The following is a 19,955-nucleotide window of genomic DNA, read 5'->3' on the forward strand; positions in this document are numbered from 1 at the left end:
AAATTAAAAAACCCAAGGAGTTACACCCACAACTAAATGAGATTACTTACTAGGACACTACTGTGTTCTGCCCATGTGCACAGATCTCGAAAAACCCAAGCCCTGCGAGAATCCTTATGTCCCGCCTTGACATGTCCTGAAAATGAGGTATGGATAGGACGCCAAACACGAAAGATATTGGACAAGAGGGCACATGCAATCTCATAAACTTTAATTTCCTTCGGAAAGTAGGTTAAAAACTAGCTTATACCTTCTCCTCCAGAAGGCTGCTTCTCTCCAATCCAGTCTATCTCATAACATGTTTCTCAGTCAACAAATCCACCCTTCTCTCTCCCATCCCTCCAATGTAGCCTCTGATCCCTCCCCTCCTTCTCTACAGCTTCTCCCCCTCATGGCCATGCTATTCTGTTAGATTTTTTTAAAAATTGGGTAGTGCAGGCTGCATATATGGTGAGAACACTAGCAGTATTTCTGGCATACATGATTCATGAGCTTTTAAAAAGTATCACAGATGAGGAGAAGGTTGGTATTCTTGATTGGACAGGATTGGCAGAATTTGTAACAGACCCATAATTTGAGTTATAGAGGCTTACCAGGTGTAATGGACTAACTAATGAAAAGACAGCTGTAGATCTGATGAGGTCATTTACCCTTAGTAAGCTAATCTGAACTGCAAAGTTAAATACATCGCTGTTATAGAATAACTGCCAAGCCCCACAGCATTGCACAGAATCTGGAAGAATATTAACAGAGACTGGTTATATTTATAAAAAAACCTGTAAGTGATGGATAAAAGACCAGCATGAAAATGTCTAATCCAAAGCAATGCATACTGCACCAAATGTAGAAAAGGAAAATGTTCACATAAGCAAGAAGTTAGCTTATAAAATTCTAGAATAAGGGGTCAAGGTATGAGGCTGGAAGGGGTTAGACCTGAGTAGTACAAGGAAGTCCTTGGAGAAGAGAAATGACAGAGGGGGGATATGATAGAGGTCTTTAAAATCATGAGAGGTCTAGAATGGGTAAATGTGAATTGGTTATTTACTCTTTCGTATATTAGAAGGACTAGGGGGCACTCCATGAAGTTAGTAAGTAGCACATTTAAAACTAAACTAATCGAGAAAACTCTTTTTCACTCAACGCACAGTTAAACTCTGGAATTGGTTACCAGAGGATGTGGTTATTGTAGCTAGTGTAGTTGGGTTTAAAAAAGGTTTGGATAAGTTCTTGGAGAAGTCCATTAACTGCTATTAATCAAGTTGTCTTGGAGAATAGCCACTGCTTTTACTGGCATCAGTAGCATGGGATCTACTTAGTTTTTGGGTACTTGCCAGGTTCTTATGGCCTGGACTGGCCATTGTTGGAAACAGGATGCTGGGCTTGATGGACCCTTGGTCTGACCCAGTATGGCAATTTCTTATGTTCTTACAGAAAAAGTGGTAGATACATGAACAGACTCCCAGTGGATGTTTTGGAGGGAAACTGTATTGCGCTCACTCAGAGATTTCTTCCAGCCTCTGTGTTAACATTTTTCTCAGACCCCCAAGTGAGCTGATTAGGAAATCAGGGGTTGGCTTTCATATACACATTCATGACATCCAGCTTTACTGTTCTCTGGGTGAGAATGCCAAGATTTTCTTTGACATTAATGTTTGTCTGAAGCTATTTGGTGTTGGGCAGTTGAATCTAGTCAAGTCCAAAGTCTTGTTTATCAGTGATGCTACCATGCCATCACCACAGGACAAATACTGCTGAATGGAGTTTCCCTCCCTAAACAGAAGGAAATAAGGAACCTGGCCATCTATTTAAAGAGTAATTTGAATTTGCAGTCATACAGTACCCACAGTCTCTAGAAGTGCTTTTTGGCAACTCTGCTTGATCAAAAACTTGAAACCTGAATTTAAGGCTTCAGATTTGACTACTCTAAATTGTGTGTACATGAAATCCTGTTTGTGGGGATGCCTATCAAGATTTTGAGATGGTTACTGTAGGTCCAAGAATGTGGAAGCCTGTGTACATACCCTTGAAACTCTCTCTCCTTACCTAAAGCAATTACACTGGCTGAAAATTGAAAGTCGTGCTCAATTCAAAACCTTGTGCTTAAGCATTGAGGCCTTGAATTGAGATCAACTCCAATGGCATTTTCCAGCTTGCTCATTCGGATCACAGGATGAAAAAGTGTTGGTCACCCTTTCATGGCATACCATTAAATCCACATTAGCTAGAAAAGGGGCGCTTCACTGTTTGTAATTCAAACTTTGGAATAGTCTTCAAAAGGAGATCAGACTCTCTAGCTTCTTCCTTTTCGGAAGTTATTAAAACAAGTTTTAGCTTATGGCTTGAATTAGGTTAGGGTGAGTAGAGTAAACTTCTTTCTGATGCATAATAAAGTTTGCCTACATGGGTGTATGATATGATTCTCTCCACTGGGGAAGGCATTTGGTGAACTGGTAGGGGAATGAGGAATCTTTCTGTTTAGAGATGTAATTTAAGTACTGGCTGGTGCACATTCCCTTTAGTTGGTTATTGCACAGACTGCTTTTGTTCTTTGTGGAAGACTATAAATTTGCAGGCCGATGCACTTGAGCTCACATTTTCCGGGCACAAAACTTACTCCCGTTGCAGCAAGGAGTTCTGTGCGCAGAAAATGTGCATTCTTTGACGGGAGTGCTGCTTAGCGCCCTCACATGGAAATCCAGTGCAAATGAGGAAACTAAGCCACACACCCTGATGCCGCGAGCGTGCATCTGGCCAGCACACCTTCTTCAGTGCGGGAAACTTAACTCCTGGGTCACGGCTGGATTTAAGTTTCCAGTGCTATGAAAAAATAGTAAAAAAGAAAAAATCTGGAACTCTGGGTAAGTGCTGGCAGCCGCCACCACTTACCCAGAAAGATACTGATTGAGCCATCTGTCTGGCAGTTGGAGGAGCTGCCAGATAGCCGGATACGTCAGTACTTATCCGGCTACCTGGTGCAGGTCACTGCTACTTAGCCGGATAAAGTACTGACTTATCTGACAGCTGCTTCCTGCTGCCAGAGAGATGAATAAATCAGTATTTATCTGGTTAAGTGGTGGTGGCGGCGGCTGCTCCCACGTGCACAACAACTTGTCAGGGATGGCCCCCACCACTTCCTGAGTGAAAACATGCGTTCAGCCTGCGCCGAACACACATTTAAAGTTTTAGCACGGGTTGTTTTTTTTTTTTTTTTTTTTTTTTTTAACTCTGGATGCATTAGCAGAACATTATTTAAAGAAAAAGAAAATCTGAGCGTTAAAAATGTGTACTGAAAATCAGCATACATTTTCTTAGCACCCAGATTATTGTATTGGAGTCAATTATTTTTAATTGTATATGTTTTTGTTTTGTTAGATGTAATTTGAGTATGGCTGTTTTGATGTCTTTTCTGTGTATCGTATTTATTATCTTGGAATAGACTTCCTGAATTATTATTTATTTACTTATAGCCTGTGTTTCGGCACTTCAAATTGCATTCAGGCACAGGAGGCATTTCCCTATCCCCAGAGGGCTCACAATCCGAGTTTGAAACTAAGACAAAGGAGGGCGAAGTGACTTGCCCAGGGTCACAAGGAGCGGCAGGAGAATGTGCATCCTGGCTTCCCTGGTTCTCAGCCTGCCGCTCTAACCACTAGGCTGCATCGTGTGCCTTCTCTGGCCATACTCAAAACTAGTCTAAAAACTCACCTTTTTTGAGGCCGATTCTAACCACTTCTCTATAATAAATACATTTCCCATAGACTTGTTTCTCTTGACTAGAATGTAAGCTCCATGGAGCAGGGGCTGTTTCTTATGTGTATCTGAATGTCCAGCAGCTCTTCAGAAATGATAAATAGTATGCAGTAGTGGTAGTATTTGCCAATTAACCTATTTTTAATTGACCTTGCACTGATATTTTATATATATCTTGCCCAGGGGGCATCTTTTTGGGAGGGCAAATAAGCAAATATTTTTAAATAAATACTGACCTCCAAAGAAAGCATGAAACAAACACAGTAGAGCTTTAACTGTGGGGCAGCAAGGGCAAAGCCAGAAATCAATTAAGGTCTGCAGTACTGGAGTAGAAAGGGAAAGTGGGCGGACGAAAGGGATGGTTAATCATTATTTGCTTTACAATTCCAAAGCATCCTCTATTATCATGTGGTAACCAGCAAACTACACTGTCCGACATCACTTGCCTCTTCTTCACTGCTGGCATCTTCTGGGTCTGCCTCTTCCTCATCCTCCGTTTCACTGCTGGAGCTTTCTTCTTTCAATTCAGTTTTCCAAGCATGGGGAATTGTTTTGCTTTTATGGAAATCAAAGGCTTGCTCCATGGCTTTAAAAACAAAAACAAAAAAAGAAATAAAAAGAACGAAAGGAAGAGAACATGCTGTGTTAACACCGTTGCCACTGTTTCATGCTTCTTAATCTAAATATCAAAATTCTATAATGCATAATCATTCTGCTTCTTTTATAAATGCTATACTTTAACTATCAGACTAAGTAAACACCTTGAGGTCAATATTCAAAAGGGTTTGTCTGGCTAAGTTCAAGACTTAGCCAGACAAACCCCGGATTTTTTAAAGATCTTGGCCCCGCTGAATGGCTAAGTCGCTACCTGGCTAAAACGTAGCTTGATATAAAAGAGGCAGGAAAGTGAGGCATTCTGGGGCAGTGGCTTAAATTTACCAGGCTAGTGTTGATTATTGTTGCTCGCCAGTCAGTTATCAGGCTGACTATGGTCAGAAAAATTGCAGGACTAAAGTTAGAAGTTATTGTCTTACTGTTAGGAAGTTAACATGATTGTTTATGTATTTAGTAGAAGATTACTGGCTAATCTATAGGGATGCCTATAGCAATTCTTAGCAGGACTTGGTCTTTTCACCTGGAGTTAAGTGAACAAATGAATACGAACGTGCCGGGAAGCTATCAGTTCTAAGGCACCAAGTTTTCAGCCCAGAGGGCCACTTTTAGGGACTGAGGCAGGGGTGATTTGCCAACAGCTTTTTTTTTTAAGGTAGGGAATTGGGATTCTGATCGGCACCTGCGGGCATGCTAGGAATTTCCTCCCCCACAACAGTAATCAAAAGCCCGGTGGAGAAGCAAAGTTACCCGAATAACTTCATCTGGGTAAGGCTAGCTAAGTATATTCAGTGGAAGACTTACCCGATTAAGTCCTGCTGAATATCCTGATCAAAGTCAGGTGGTTAACTTTACACAGCTAACCTCCAGCTTGCCACAGCACTGAATATTGATCTCCTTAATTTTATACTTTTGAATTCTACTTTACTATTTTAGAACTGTTTTATTCTTAAAGATGACTAAAATATAATTTTACACTTTTTGTAACTCACTCAAGAAGAAGCAAAGACGAAAACATGCCATCAAAGTGGTAGCTCAGGTTAATAAAAAAGAAGAAATTACTACTTACCTGATAATTTCCTTTTCTTTAGGAGGGAAAGTTGAATCCAAAAACAGTGGGTTATGCACCTCTACCAACAGATGGAGATGAAGCAAACTGAGATCACAGTATATACATACATACATATATATATACATACATACATATATATATATATACTGTGATCTCAGTTGTCTTTTGCAGAGAATTCTGGTGGGCTGATGGCAAAAGCCAACTGCGGACAAACTAATAAAATTTTATAAGAACATAAGAACATAAGAAAATGCCATACTGGGTCAGACCAAGGGTCCATCAAGCCCAGCATCCTGTTTCCAACAGTGGCCAATCCAGGCCATAAGAACCTGGCAAGTACCCAAAAACTAAGTCTATTCCATGTAACCATTGCTAATGGCAGTGGCTATTCTCTAAGTGAACTTAATAGCAGGTAATGGACTTCTCCTCCAAGAACTTATCCAATCCTTTTTTAAACACAGCTATACTAACTGCACGAACCACATTCTCTGGCAACAAATTCCAGAGTTTAATTGTGCGTTGAGTAAAAAAGAACTTTCTCCGATTAGTTTTAAATGTGCCCCATGCTAACTTCATGGAGTGCCCCCTAGTCTTTCTACTATCCGAAAGAGTAAATAACCGATTCACATCTACCCGTTCTAGACCTCTCATGATTTTAAACACCTCTATCATATCCCCCCTCAGTCGTCTCTTCTCCAAGCTGAAAAGTCCTAACCTCTTTAGTCTTTCCTCATAGGGGAGTTGTTCCATTCCCCTTATCATTTTGGTAGCCCTTCTCTGTACCTTCTCCATCGCAATTATATCTTTTTTGAGATGCGGCGACCAGAACTGTACACAGTATTCAAGGTGCGGTCTCACCATGGAGCGATACAGAGGCATTATGACATTTTCCGTTTTATTCATCATTCCTTTTCTAATAATTCCCAACATTCTGTTTGCTTTTTTGACTGCCGCAGCACACTGCACCGACGATTTCAATGTGTTATTCACTATGACACCTAGATCTCTTTCTTGGGTTGTAGCACCTAATATGTAACCCAACATTGTGTAATTATAGCATGGGTTATTTTTCTCTATATGCATCACCTTGCACTTATCCACATTAAATTTCATCTGCCATTTGGATGCCCAATTTTCCAGTCTCACAAGGTCTTCCTGCAATTTATCACAATCTGCTTGTGATTTAGCTACTCTGAACAATTTTGTGTCATCTGCAAATTTGATTATCTCACTCGTCGTATTTCTTTCCAGATCATTTATAAATATATTGAACAGTAAGGGTCCCAATACAGATCCCTGAGCCACTCCACTGTCCACTCCCTTCCACTGAGAAAATTGCCCATTTAATCCTACTCTCTGTTTCCTGTCTTTTAGCCAGTTTGCAATCCATGAAAGGACATCGCCACCTATCCCATGACTTTTTACTTTTCCTAGAAGCCTCTCATGAGGAACTTTGTCAAACGCCTTCTGAAAATCCAAGTATACTATATCTACCGGTTCACCTTTATCCACATGTTTATTAACTCCTTCAAAAAAGTGAAGCAGATTTGTGAGGCAAGACTTGCCCTGGGTAAAGCCATGCTGACTTTGTTCCATTAAACCATGTCTTTCTATATGTTCTGTGATTTTGATGTTTAGAACACTTTCCACTTTTCACATTCCAGCAATTAGTCAACAGGAAAACACTGAGCACAGACAGAGTGTAATTCACTAGTCTAGGAACTATATAGACACTTACCAGTACTCCCCAGAACACGCAGCCACACAGAGGATAATAGCACCACTATCTGGCAGCCAAGGGCAGGAAGGTGGATTAACCTGTCCTTACTAAAGAAAAGGAAATAAGTAGTAATTTCTCCTCTCTTAGCATACGGACAAGTGAATCCAAAACTAGTAAGATTTTCCAAAGCTACTCCTGAACAGGGCAAGAGGCTGCCCACAGTCCTGTCAAAACCACACGTGCGAAGGCTGCATCCTCCCAGGCCAGTACATCCAGGCGATAATGCCTGGAAAAGGTCTACAAAGAGGACCACTTCGCAGCTCGGCAAATATCGACGAGAGACAACAATCTAACCTCTGTCCATGACACTGCCTGACCCCGTGGAATAAACCCTAACCTGACAAGGCAATGGCTACTCAGCATCCACATACGCAGCAGTGACTACCTCCTTAATCCAGCAGGCTACTGTAGCCCTGATACCAGCTCACCCAGTTTACTCCCACCATGGAGTATAAACAGCTGGTCCATCTTCCTGAGAGGTTCAGAAACCTCTAAATACCTCAAGATATGCCTCTCGACATCCAAAGACCATAACAGGTGATATTCCTCCACATCTCTTGCCCTGTCTAGAGATGGCAGGGAAATAGACTAATTCAAGTCAAAATCTGAGATCACTTTTAACAAAAAAGAAGGAACAGTACACACAGCTGTATCGCCCCTGGAGTCACTCGTACAAACGGTGCCCGGCAAGACAAGGCCTGTAATTCGGACACTCAACACGCAGAACAAATTGCCACAAGGCTCACCATCTTTAAGGTCAGTAACCTCAAGGAAAGATTATGCATTGGTCAAAAAGTAGGGCCCACTAAAAAATTCAAAACTACAATAAAACACCACCGGCAACTGCAAGGGAGGATGAAGATGCTTCACCTCTTTCAAGAAAAAGGACATATCTGGATGAACCAACAAGGGCTCACTATTCAACTGACCTCAAAAACAGGCAAGAGCTGCCACCTGTACCTTTAAGGAAATAAGAGTCAACCCTTTACTCAATCCATCCTTCAAAAATTCCAAAATGAGCGGGATCTTAACCGAACGAGAAAGAACCCCTCGATCTTCACAGCAAGCCTGAAACCAAACCTGGACATAGGCTAAGGAAGTGGAGAACGTTCTCGCTCGTAGCAAGGTGGCAATCACCGCAAAAGAATATCCATGCTTAAGCAACTGAGCACTCTCAAGGGCCATACCATAAGACAAAATCGATTTGGATCTTCATGAAGAACAGGCCCCTGCCATAGCAGATCCCTGTGTGCCAGAAACTGGAGGGGAGAGTCCACCAGGTGCCTTCGCAAATCTGCATATAAAGGTCTCCTGAGACAATCTGGTGCCACCTGAAGCACCATCTCCTTATGACTCCGAATCATTCTGCCCAACATGGGCAACAGGGGAAAAGCATACAGAAGCTTGCCCTCCGGCTACTCCTGCACAAAGACATTGATAACCAAGGTCTTTGGATCTCTCCTGCATCTGAAGAATCGAGGAACCTTCAATTGCAAGAAGTTGCCAGCAGGTACAAAAACAGTAGGCTCCGGTGATCCAATATTAGCTGAAATACCTCATTTGACAATTCCCATTCTCCTGGTTCCAGACTGTCTGCTGAGAAAGTCCACCCTTACATTGCCTTTTTCTGCAATGTGCAAGGCTGAGAACTCCCGAAGAAGCACTTCCGCCCATTCCATAAGTTGGCTATTTCCTGTGACACTTACTGGCTCTTGGTTCCTCTCTGCCGACTGATGAAAACCACTGTCGTTGCACTGTCCAACATTATCCAGACTGCTTGACCCTGCAATCTGTTGCTGAACCTGAAGTATGCCAACAGGACTGCACAGGCTTCCTGTCTATTGATGTTCCAGAGCGACTCATTTACACTCCACTGCCCTTGAGCTGTCAGCTCTTGACAGTGAGCTTCCTGCCCCTAGAGGCTTGCATCTGTCATGAATACTAGCAAGTCCGGTGATCTTAGAGAAACCCCCTTTCTTAGATGATCCGCTTTTAACCACCACTGTAGTTGAGAGCAGACCTCCATGGACAGGTGGAGACAAATCAAATAGTCTTGAGACTGTGGGCTCCAACGAGACAGCACAGTGCACTGAAAAGGATGTATATGTGCCCTCACCCACGGCATCACCTCCAGGGTCGCCACTATCAATCTGAGCACCTGAAGATAGGCCCATACTGTCGGGCAAATTGTGTTCATCAATAGACGCACCTGCGCTATCAGCTTCTGAATATGGCCCTCCGGCAGGAACACACTGCCCTGTTTCATGTCGAACTGAACACCGAGATACTCTAGTGACTGTGATGGCTGAAGATTACTCTTGGCCAGGTTCGTGACCCAACCTAGCTCCTGCAACAAGGAGATCACCTTCTGCAAGACTCGGAAGCTCTCTTCCAGACTCTTGACCCAAATCAGCCAGTCGTTCAAGTATGGGTGTACCAGGATCCCATCTTTTCTCAACTCCGTCACCACCAGACCCATTGAAAAAGTTCTGGGCGCAGTGGCCAAACCAAAAGGTAGCGCTCGAAACTGATAAGAGCATCCCAAAACCACGAAACGAAGAATCGTTGACGCTCTAGTCAGATGGGAATATGCAGGTACACCCCGGACAGATCCAGAGACGTCAGGAACTCCCCCAACTCTACTACCATTATCACTGAGCACAAGGGTTCCATGTGATAACGAGACACACGCTAATAACAACTGACTCCTTTGAGATCCAGTATGAGACGGAAAGAGCCCTCCTTCTTAAGCACAACAAAATTAATGGAATATCGGCCTGTATTTTCTTGAGACGTGAGCACTGGAACCACAGCCCACAGGCTGAGGAGTCTTGACAATGTACACTCCACTGCCTGTCCCTTCTTTGGAGCTGCAGGGAGACACCATGAACACGAGGAACACTGCGAAACTCCAGCACATAGGCATCCCTCAGCACCTCCAGAACCCACTGTTCTGTTGTGATCTCGACCCACCTTCAATAAAGAAGAGAGAGGCAACCTCCTGTCTCCTGATCCCGGAGGTGGGTCGGCACACCTTCACTGGGAGGATCGGGGTGTTCCACTACCTGAGCCTGCGCCCCATCTGGGCTGCTTGGGACAAAAGGACCGAGATCTACCCAAAGGTTGAGTGCTCTGAAAAGCCACTTCTCTGTAGGGTCAAAAACATCTAAAACCCCTAGCATGACCTCTCATGCTGAAGGATTGCGGCGTCTAATCGAGGAACTGGGGACTCACCCCACTTATTGGCCATTATCTCCAGCTCACTCCCAAATAAGAGCAAGCCTTTAAGGGCAACTTCGTTAAACAATTTCTATGCCACAGCTGACGCCTAGCCATTGTTACTGAAGCCATCCCTCTGGCCAAAGTGCGGACCAAATCGCAGCCCACATCTGCTAAAAAGGCAGCTGCTGGTTCCATCACTGCTCTGGAATTTACACCAGATTCGTCAATCTCCTGAGATAGCAGTAAACAAGAGTGAGCCACCAGGGAACAACAGGAAGTTATCTGCAAATTCATTGCCATTGCATCAAAGTCCTGCTTAAGGATAGCCTCAATTCTCCTATCCTGCACATCCTTTAAGGCATCTCCCCCTTCTACAAGAATAGTCGTCCGCTTGGTAACAGCACACAAGTTCATCCAGCTTCGGAAAACGTAATTGCTCTCTTGCAACTGGATCCAGGGGGTACAGTACTTCCAAAACTCGTCCCCCTTTAAAATTAACTTCTGGGGTGCTCCATTCAAGATCAATTAAATCTTGAATAGTCTCTATAATAGGGAAAAAGTATGAGGCTTTACGCAAGGAAATCAAAATGGTATCTTTCGTTGGCTCAGACATGTATTCAACCCCAGGTACTCCCAGCATCTTCAAGGTCTGGGAAATCAGAGCCGGTAACTCATCTCTATGAAAGAATCTCAACATAGTTCTATATGGCTCCAATCTAAGAGGAATTTCCCCATCCTCCAAGGAGTAGCAACACATAGGGCAAGGCACTTAAGCTTCTTCGCTATGGGCTCCATCAGTCTGCCAATATGCCCTACAGGTGTCTGACAACAGTAAATCCAAAAAATAGGTGCTCACAAATAAGGCACACAACACTGTGCCTATATAAGTGCCGAAACTGAGCTCCTCCAGGACACTCAGATAATGTGCACAAAAAGTGTGTGCATACAAAAAAGCTTGTGTGCGTGCCTGCACAAACGAGTGCGCTGGTAGGCACTCCTATGCATCTAACTAGTCACCATACTAGGCACCCAACCAAATGCACAACGGGCTACACAGTCGGGCACATAAGCACAATCCGACAGAACTGGAGAGGGCAATTTGTGGCGCACAAAAAAACGTGCAAAAACGCTGCTGCAGCCTACCACACTGCGAGGCTAGCTGCAAGGGCATCTAAACTCGCCACTCTGCCCCCCATCCCCCTGAACTCTCCACTGGAGGTGGGAATGACCTCTGGATCGTATGCTGAGCACAGAGACTGGGAGGAAGGAATCCCTACTCCAACTCCCCTTCGCTTTATCTTTTTTTTTTTTTTTTAATTACCCTTTACCTGAGCTCAGGCCATCCCAACTGAGTACAAGGTCTGTCTCTGTCTGCAGGGGAGAGGGCCTAAACTTTCACCGCCTTCCGCAGCTTCCTGCACCCGCTTGCCTTTCAGCTTTTTTTTTTTTTTTTTACAGCTAATTTCATGGCAATTGCAAAAACAGCTACCGGACCAAGGCACTCATCTGAAGGACCACGGAAATCACCTTAGGAAATCTTAACTGAGGGAGGGACCATAAGGTTTCACCACTGGAGAGCAGGGCAAATTAAATTTCCTTCTTTTCTCCTTCTAAACTTAAAGCAATCCCCAATAGGGAGATGCACGTCCACCATCTGGTGCAGACAGAGAATATTGGCGGGATGATGTCACTGCAGGGGTATATATACTGTGATGTCAGCTTTGCTCCATCTCCATTTGCTGGTAGAGGTGCATAACCCACTGGTTTTGGATTCACCTGTCCGTATGCTAAGAAAAAAATGCTTTTCTATGATATTCATTAAGGCCCAGATTTTAAAAGGCCCGGCCACGCACGTAAAGCCCCAAGGCCGAAGAAAAGAGGGGGGGGTCCGGGATCAGAGGATCCCAGCACAGTGGCCATTTGCTGGAAAATGTTCAGGGACTGACACTGTTCCCACTCCCCCAAGCCTGTCCCCACTAATCTCCCTTACTCTGCCAGTCCCCACCAGTCTCTTTCTCTCCCACACCAGTCAATCCTCAACAGTCTCTCTTTTTCCCCCACAGACTCTCTTCTCCCACGGTCTGCACTAGTCTCTTTTTCTTCTGCTCCCAGCCCTTTCCCACCAATATCTCTCCCCCCTCCGGACTGTCCATACTAGTCCTTCCCTCTTTCCCAAATCTGTCTGCATCAGTCCCTCTATCCCATCCCTCTCTCTAACTGCAATTTTATCTTCACTAGCCCCCTCTTTATCCTCTAGTCTGTCCCTTTCTCTCTCTCCCTTGGCTTGTCCTCAGACTCTCCTACCCAGCTTATCCCCCCCCCCCTCAAATGTCTCTCTCCTCCCTGCCTGACCCACCAGTTTTTCTCTTCCCCCAGCCTGTCTCCTCTGCCTCCCAGCCTTTCCTCACCATTCTGTCTCTGCCTCCCACACCCTCAGTCTGTACCCACCAGTCATTTTCTATCCCCTTACCTTGTTACCACCAGTTCATTTCTGTCCCAACCAGTGTCTACCTCTTATTCTCACCCTAGCCTATCCCAACCAGTTCCTCTTTGCCCACAATTTGACCCATCAGTGTCTGTCTTTTGCTCTCCGCAGTCTGACTCACAAGTCACTTTCTCTCCCCCTAGTTTGTCCTCACCAGTCTCTCACCTTCCAGCCTGTCCCAACCAGTGTCTCTCACTCTGACAGTCATGCCCATCAGGATCTCTCTCTCTCCCCCTCACCAGCCATAACTACCAGTCTCTTTTGCTCTCCCTCCAGCCATACCCACCAGTGTCGCGCTCTCTCCCACCAGCTAAACCTGCCAGTGTCTCTCTCTCTGCTCCACCAGAACGAACTACCAGTGTCTCTTTCCCTTTTGCCTCCTCCATTCTTTTTGCCTCTTCCTCTTGATCTCCTCTCCTCCCTTTGTCCAGTCAGGGCAGGAGGGCAACAGTAGGGGAATTGGGAGGATCTGGAAGGAGGGAGGATGGACAACAGCAGCAACACTGGGGAGAAAAGAAGGGAGAGAGGCAGGCAACATCAAGAAGCTGAGAGGGGGACAGCAGCAGTCGCTGGACAGCAATGGAAAGAGAAAAAAGTGGGCAATATCAGATAAAAAAGGGAAAGGGTGGAGGCATTGAGAGGATGACTTGTTTTATGTGTGCTTTATTTATCTGCTGTTTTTAGGTGTATGATTTTATCGTTCGTATCTTAATTAAATCTTATAATTTATTTTATTTTTGTTAAAAATGTTTATTAAAATTGTAAACTGCTTAGTACAATTTCTTTGCTTTAGGCAGTCTATAACAATTTTTAATAAATAGGGGGGGGGCAGTATTGGGAGGGAGGACACAGCAGAGTCAGGCAGGTGAGAAGGTTGCAAAATTCAGCAAGATACAGTTCTGTGCCTGAGGCAACACTGGTCACACAGGAAGGTTCAGAGGTTGTAACATTCAGCTTTCCAGTTCCCACTCTCAACCCCTTCATTGCCTTCCCATTCCTCCCACCCCCCTCTTTCACCAGCCCCTCTCATTCACCCCGTCTCTCACTCTTTCAATAGTCCTTCACCTTCCCATCATCTCTTACCCCATCTCCTTCCAACTAACCCCCCCATCCTCAATTCCCTGTGCTCCCCTCTACCTCTGCCCGCCCAATGTCCACTGTCCCCTCATTCCTATGTCTCCCAAGTCCCCACTCACTCCCCCCCATCTTGCCCTCTCACCTCCAACCTAATCTCTCTCTCTCACCCTAGACAATCTTTTTCTGGTTGAAGCTTTGTTGCAATGTGCATCTTGCTATAATGATGACTGAAGCAGTCACACAGAGGACTCATCACTTTTCTTTGTATGAACCTTCCAAGCTTCTTAAAAACTGAAATTGTGATAAAAGGATCTACCTATGTGTCTTATTTCCCCTGTGGACAGATCTAAAGTATATCAACAATACATCCTTTCAGTTTTCTATTTGTCAATTCATATATTGTTGCGAGTTCTCCACCTTATTATTTGCCTAACCACTGATTTATAACGTATCTACCATTATGCACATAACTTTGGGATTAGACATTCAAATGCATCTCTCTGAAAATCTGGCTCATACTTTCAAGCACGGGAATATTTACAAGTTCTTAAGGTACTAAGTGACATAACAGTTATTGGGTAGAAACTACATTAATTTTTTTCTTAAAGCACAAATAATTCAAGGACAAGAAGAAGTTTATTCTTATGTTATCTTCAAAGCAACCATTATAGGGTAAGGGTTTTATAAAGATAAGGGAATAAACTTATATTCAGGGTCATCTTATAACCGAGCCAATTCATATTTTCTTGTAGGAGCTAATGGCTGGATGCTGTCACCAGCTCATTATGGGTAAAAGGTACTTAAGCAAGCCTAGCCAAAGTGCCCTGGGCTCTTCCTTCACATCTAAAGTTAAGTGAAGGATTAGCCATTCTTTGCACAAAAACTGTATCCTGTAGTGGCAACCAACTCCTTGCCTTTGGAATAGAGAAGTTTAGAGGAAGGCCTGATGACAGTTTCTCTTTAGAACAGACTCTTCAGACCTATAGGAAAGATCCCAGGATTTCTCAAATTCAGACTCTGTAATTACCTTGTGAATTGAAATCTGGGAGGGGCCCTATGTTGGCTGATGAGTCTTCAGGACTGAACTGTGATGAACAGTGGAGGAGGCTTTTCTCTCCTGTTCTTCACTCATACTTGATGCAGATGTTGATGCTCGGTACTGATCCACTCAATGCCTAGCACGAGGTCTGGTTTCATTGGTACTTGTTTGGTTCTGGCATTATGACTTGCTTCAGATGTTGCAAGATAGCCTTGATCCTACTGTTCAAATCCTCCTTGAAGACTGCTAAGACTAAATTTGGAGGGGCTTTTGTGGGACAGAACAATTTCCTGGTTAACTAAATGGGGATTTAATTTAATTTACATTTTTTAAAATGTATATTCTGCCTTTTGTGACTGGTCAGCCACTTCAAAGCAGATTACATTCGCAAACCGTTACAGCTTAGACCCTTCCTGGAAGGTTGCGCTCAACTCCAGATGCAGGTGCTTGGGAGAATGGAGAGCAGCTGTCACTATCTCCCTGCTGTTGGTCTCTAGCACTAATGGAGATCAATGCAGTATTGGGTAGATGCATCAATAGATTTGATGCATCTACCCAATACTCAGCATCAATGCTCCTCGATCCTGAACTTGATGCTGACAGACCTTCTTGAGCATAAAGTGGTAAGGCTCCCTACTCCTGAACCTCTTCATGGTTTCTGACTTTGGAGGAAGATGATAGTCACTTAATGATGAAGGATCTCCAGTGGTCAGTGTGGTTCATGGGTGCTTCGGTACCAATGCCAGTGCATCCCGCTTCAATGCATTTTCAAATATATTCAATAGACATTGCTCAATTGCGTTGGGCAATATCTCTTTATACATGCCACAAGCAGGGCCATCATGATCCATGCTTAAGCAGTACATATATTCACAGTTACAACCCATAAGACATCTTGTCATTGAAGCATGGGAATATCTTAAAGTCTCTGGATCTCTTCAATGCCATGGTTGTGTAGGGACTAGCCAGTCACCCTAAAAAGAAGTGTGTGCACCTGTAAGCCAAACTAAGTGTAGGCCAAGCAACATAAAATGGAAGCTACTACTACTACTTAACATTTCTATAGTGCTATATGCCATATGCAACACTGTACAAACATACAAAAAGACCATCCCTGCTCGATAGAGCTTACAATCTAATAAGACAAACATACAGGATAAGAGACATGGAGTACAAAGCAAGATAATGTTTAAAAAGAAAAGAAAGTTATTGAACAAAACTAAAAGCAGACAATCAGGCATAAGATTTAAAAGTGGTTTCAAAAACATGGGTCTTTAGATGGGATTTAAACATGGCAAGATGCACCAGTTCAGGAAGACTTTTCTAAGCATATGGTGCAGCCAGGTGGAAATCATGGCGTCTGGAATTGGCAGTAGAGGAGAAGGGCACAGACTTATCTGACGAGCAGAGTGCATGAGGAGGGGAACAGAGAGATAAGAGAGGAGAGGTAGTGAGGCGCTGCAGAGTGAAGGCATTTGTAGGTGAGAAAGAGGAGTTTGGATTGTATGTGGGAGTGGATAGGGAGCCAATGCAATGACTTCAGAAGAGGAGTAATGTGAGCTTAGCGACTTTGGAGAAAGATAAATCATGCAGCTGAATTTAGGACAGACTGCAGTAGAGAGAGATGGCTTGCTGGGAGACCTGAGAGGAGCAGTTTGCAATAGTCTAATTGGAAGGAGATGAAAGAGTGGATAAGGATTCTGGTAGTGTATTCAGAAAAGAAAGGATGGATTTTGGCAATGTCATAAAGAAACAACCCTTTTAGCAGTGTTTTGGATATGCTAGACAAGGAGAGAGATGAGTCGAAGAGGACTCCAAGACAATGCTAAGAGAAATTAGGGAAGCTAACCAAATTGGTAGTGCAGTAATAATGGGAGACTTCAATTACCCCAATATAGACTGGGTAAATGTATCATCGGGTCACGCTAGAGAGATAACGTTCCTGGATGGAATAAATGATAGCTTTATGGAGCAATTGGTTCAGGAACAGACGAGAGAGGGAGCAATTTTAGATCTAATTCTCAGTGGAGCACAGGACTTGGTGAGAGAGGTAACGGTGGTGGGGCCGCTTGGCAATAGTGATCATAATATGATCAAATTTGATTTAATGACTGGAAAAGGAACAGTGTGCAAATCCAAGGCTCTCGTGCTAAACTTTCAAAAGGGAAACTTTGATAAAATGAGAAAAATTGTTAGAAAAAAACTGAAAGGAGCAGCTACAAAAGTAAAAAATGTCCAAGAGGCGTGGTCACTGTTAAAAAATACCATTCTAGAAGCACAGTCCAGATGTATTCCACACATTAAGAAAGGTGGAAAGAAGGCAAAACGATTACCGGCATGGTTAAAAGGGGAGGTGAAAGAAGCTATTTTAGGCAAAAGATCTTCATTCACAAATTGGAAGAAGGATCCAACAGAAGAAAATAGGATAAAGCATAAACATTGGCAAGTTAAATGTAAGACATTGATAAGACAGGCTAAGAGAGAATTTGAAAAGAAGTTGGCTGTAGAGGCAAAAACTCACAGTAAAAACTTTTTTAAATATATCCAAAGCAGAAAGCCTGTGAGGGAGTCAGTTGGACCGTTAGATGATCGAGGGGTTAAAGGGGCACTTAGAGAAGATAAGGCCATCGCGGAAAGATTAAATGATTTCTTTGCTTCGGTGTTTACTGAAGAGGATGTTGGGGAGGTACCCGTAATGGAGAAGGTTTTCATGGGTAATGATTCAGATGGACTGAATCAAATCACGGTGAACCTAGAAGATGTGGTAGGCCTGATTGACAAACTGAAGAGTAGTAAATCACCTGGACCGGATGGTATACACCCCAGAGTTCTGAAGGAACTAAAAAATGAAATTTCAGACCTATTAGTAAAAATTTGTAACTTATCATTAAAATCATCCATTGTACCTGAAGACTGGAGGATAGCAAATGTAACCCCAATATTTAAAAAGGGCTCCAGGGGCGATCCAGGAAACTACAGACCGGTTAGCCTGACTTCAGTGCCAGGAAAAATAGTGGAAAGTGTTCTAAACATCAAAATCACAGAACATATAGAAAGACATGGTTTAATGGAACAAAGTCAGCATGGCTTTACCCAAAGCAAGTCTTGCCTCACAAATCTGCTTCACTTTTTTGAAGGAGTTAATAAACATGTGGTTAAAGGTGAACCGGTAGATATAGTATACTTGGATTTTCAGAAGGCGTTTGACAAAGTTCCTCATGAGAGGCTTCTAGGAAAAGTAAAAAGTCATGGGATAGGTGGCGATGTCCTTTCGTGGATTGCAAACTGGCTAAAAGACAGGAAACAGAGAGTAGGATTAAATGGGCAATTTTCTCAGTGGAAGGGAGTGGACAGTGGAGTGCCTCAGGGATCTGTATTGGGACCCTTACTGTTCAATATATTTATAAATGATCTGGAAAGAAATACGACGAGTGAGATAATCAAATTTGCAGATGACACAAATTGTTCAGAGTAGTTAAATCACAAGCAGATTGTGATAAATTGCAGGAAGACCTTGTGAGACTGGAAAATTGGGCATCCAAATGGCAGATGAAATTTAATGTGGATAAGTGCAAGGTGATGCATATAGGGAAAAATAACCCATGCTATAATTACACGATGTTGGGTTCCATATTAGGTGCTACAACCCAAGAAAGAGATCTAGGTGTCATAGTGGATAACACATTGAAATCGTCGGTTCAGTGTGCTGCGGCAGTCAAAAAAGCAAACAGAATGTTGGGAATTATTAGAAAAGGAATGATGAATAAAACGGAAAATGTCATAATGCCTCTGTATCGCTCCATGGTGAGACCGCACCTTGAATACTGTGTACAATTCTGATCGCCGCATCTCAAAAAAGATATAATTGTGATGGAGAAGGTACAGAGAAGGGCTACCAAAATGATAAGGGGAATGGAACAACTCCCCTATGAGGAAAGACTAAAGAGGTTAGGACTTTTCAGCTTGGAGAAGAGACGACTGAGGGGGGATATGATAGAGGTGTTTAAAATCATGAGAGGTCTAGAACGGGTAGATGTGAATCGGTTATTTACTCTTTCGGATAGTAGAAAGACTAGGGGACACTCCATGAAGTTAGCATGGGGCACATTTAAAACTAATCGGAGAAAGTTCTTTTTTACTCAACGCACAATTAAACTCTGGAATTTGTTGCCAGAGAATGTGGTTCGTGCAGTTAGTATAGCTGTGTTTAAAAAAGGATTGGATAAGTTCTTGGAGGAGAAGTCCATTACCTGCTATTAAGTTCACTTAGAGAATAGCCACTGCCATTAGCAATGGTTACATGGAATAGACTTAGTTTTTGGGTACTTGCCAGGTTCTTATGGCCTGGATTGGCCACTGTTGGAAACAGGATGCTGGGCTTGATGGACCCTTGGTCTGACCCAGTATGGCATTTTCTTATGTTCTTATGGGTTAATGGAAGTGGCTCAATGACCGTGTTATCCACAGAAACAGAGAAAGGAGAAAGAGGGGAGGTGGGCTTAGAGGGGAAAGATAAGGAGCTCCGTCTTGGCCATATTGAGTTTAAGGTAGCAGTGGTCATCCAGGCAGCAATGTCAGACAAGCAGGTAGCTGACTAACATGTGATGACTCTTGCAGTTCTGAAATAGATGCCAAGCTGCAGCTGCAGAGAAATTCTGCTCTTGCTGAATAAAGCAAGTTTGCTTACCATAAACTGTGTTTTCCATAGATAGCAGAATGAATTAGCCATTACATGTGGATAACATCATCAAGCAACATCAGACTTGTCTCTCCAAGCTAGTAGAGTTTTGAGTTCTACCGAGCATGTGTGGGAATTCCCACAAGGGCATTTGATTAGTGAGTCTCCTTAGTCTATACTAGAGCTAATCTAGCTATGCCGTTGACTCTCCAGGGAGGCGGGTGGATATTTCATGGCTAA

General features: G+C 43.4%; 1 protein-coding gene across 5 annotated transcripts in view; it reads right to left on the reverse strand.

The window, feature by feature from the left end:
- ARID4B (AT-rich interaction domain 4B) overlaps nucleotides 1-19,955 on the reverse strand; it is a 486,307-nt gene that overhangs the window by 232,089 nt on the left and 234,263 nt on the right. For all 5 annotated transcript variants that reach the window (XM_029593836.1, XM_029593835.1, XM_029593838.1 and 2 more), the window contains exon 11: nucleotides 4,197-4,336. In XM_029593836.1, the coding sequence (XP_029449696.1) occupies nucleotides 4,197-4,336 (140 nt within the window). The remainder of the gene's footprint in view (nucleotides 1-4,196; nucleotides 4,337-19,955) is intronic.

This window comes from Rhinatrema bivittatum, chromosome 3, assembly GCF_901001135.1.
Source record: "Rhinatrema bivittatum chromosome 3, aRhiBiv1.1, whole genome shotgun sequence".
NCBI classification, from domain to species: domain Eukaryota; kingdom Metazoa; phylum Chordata; class Amphibia; order Gymnophiona; family Rhinatrematidae; genus Rhinatrema; species Rhinatrema bivittatum.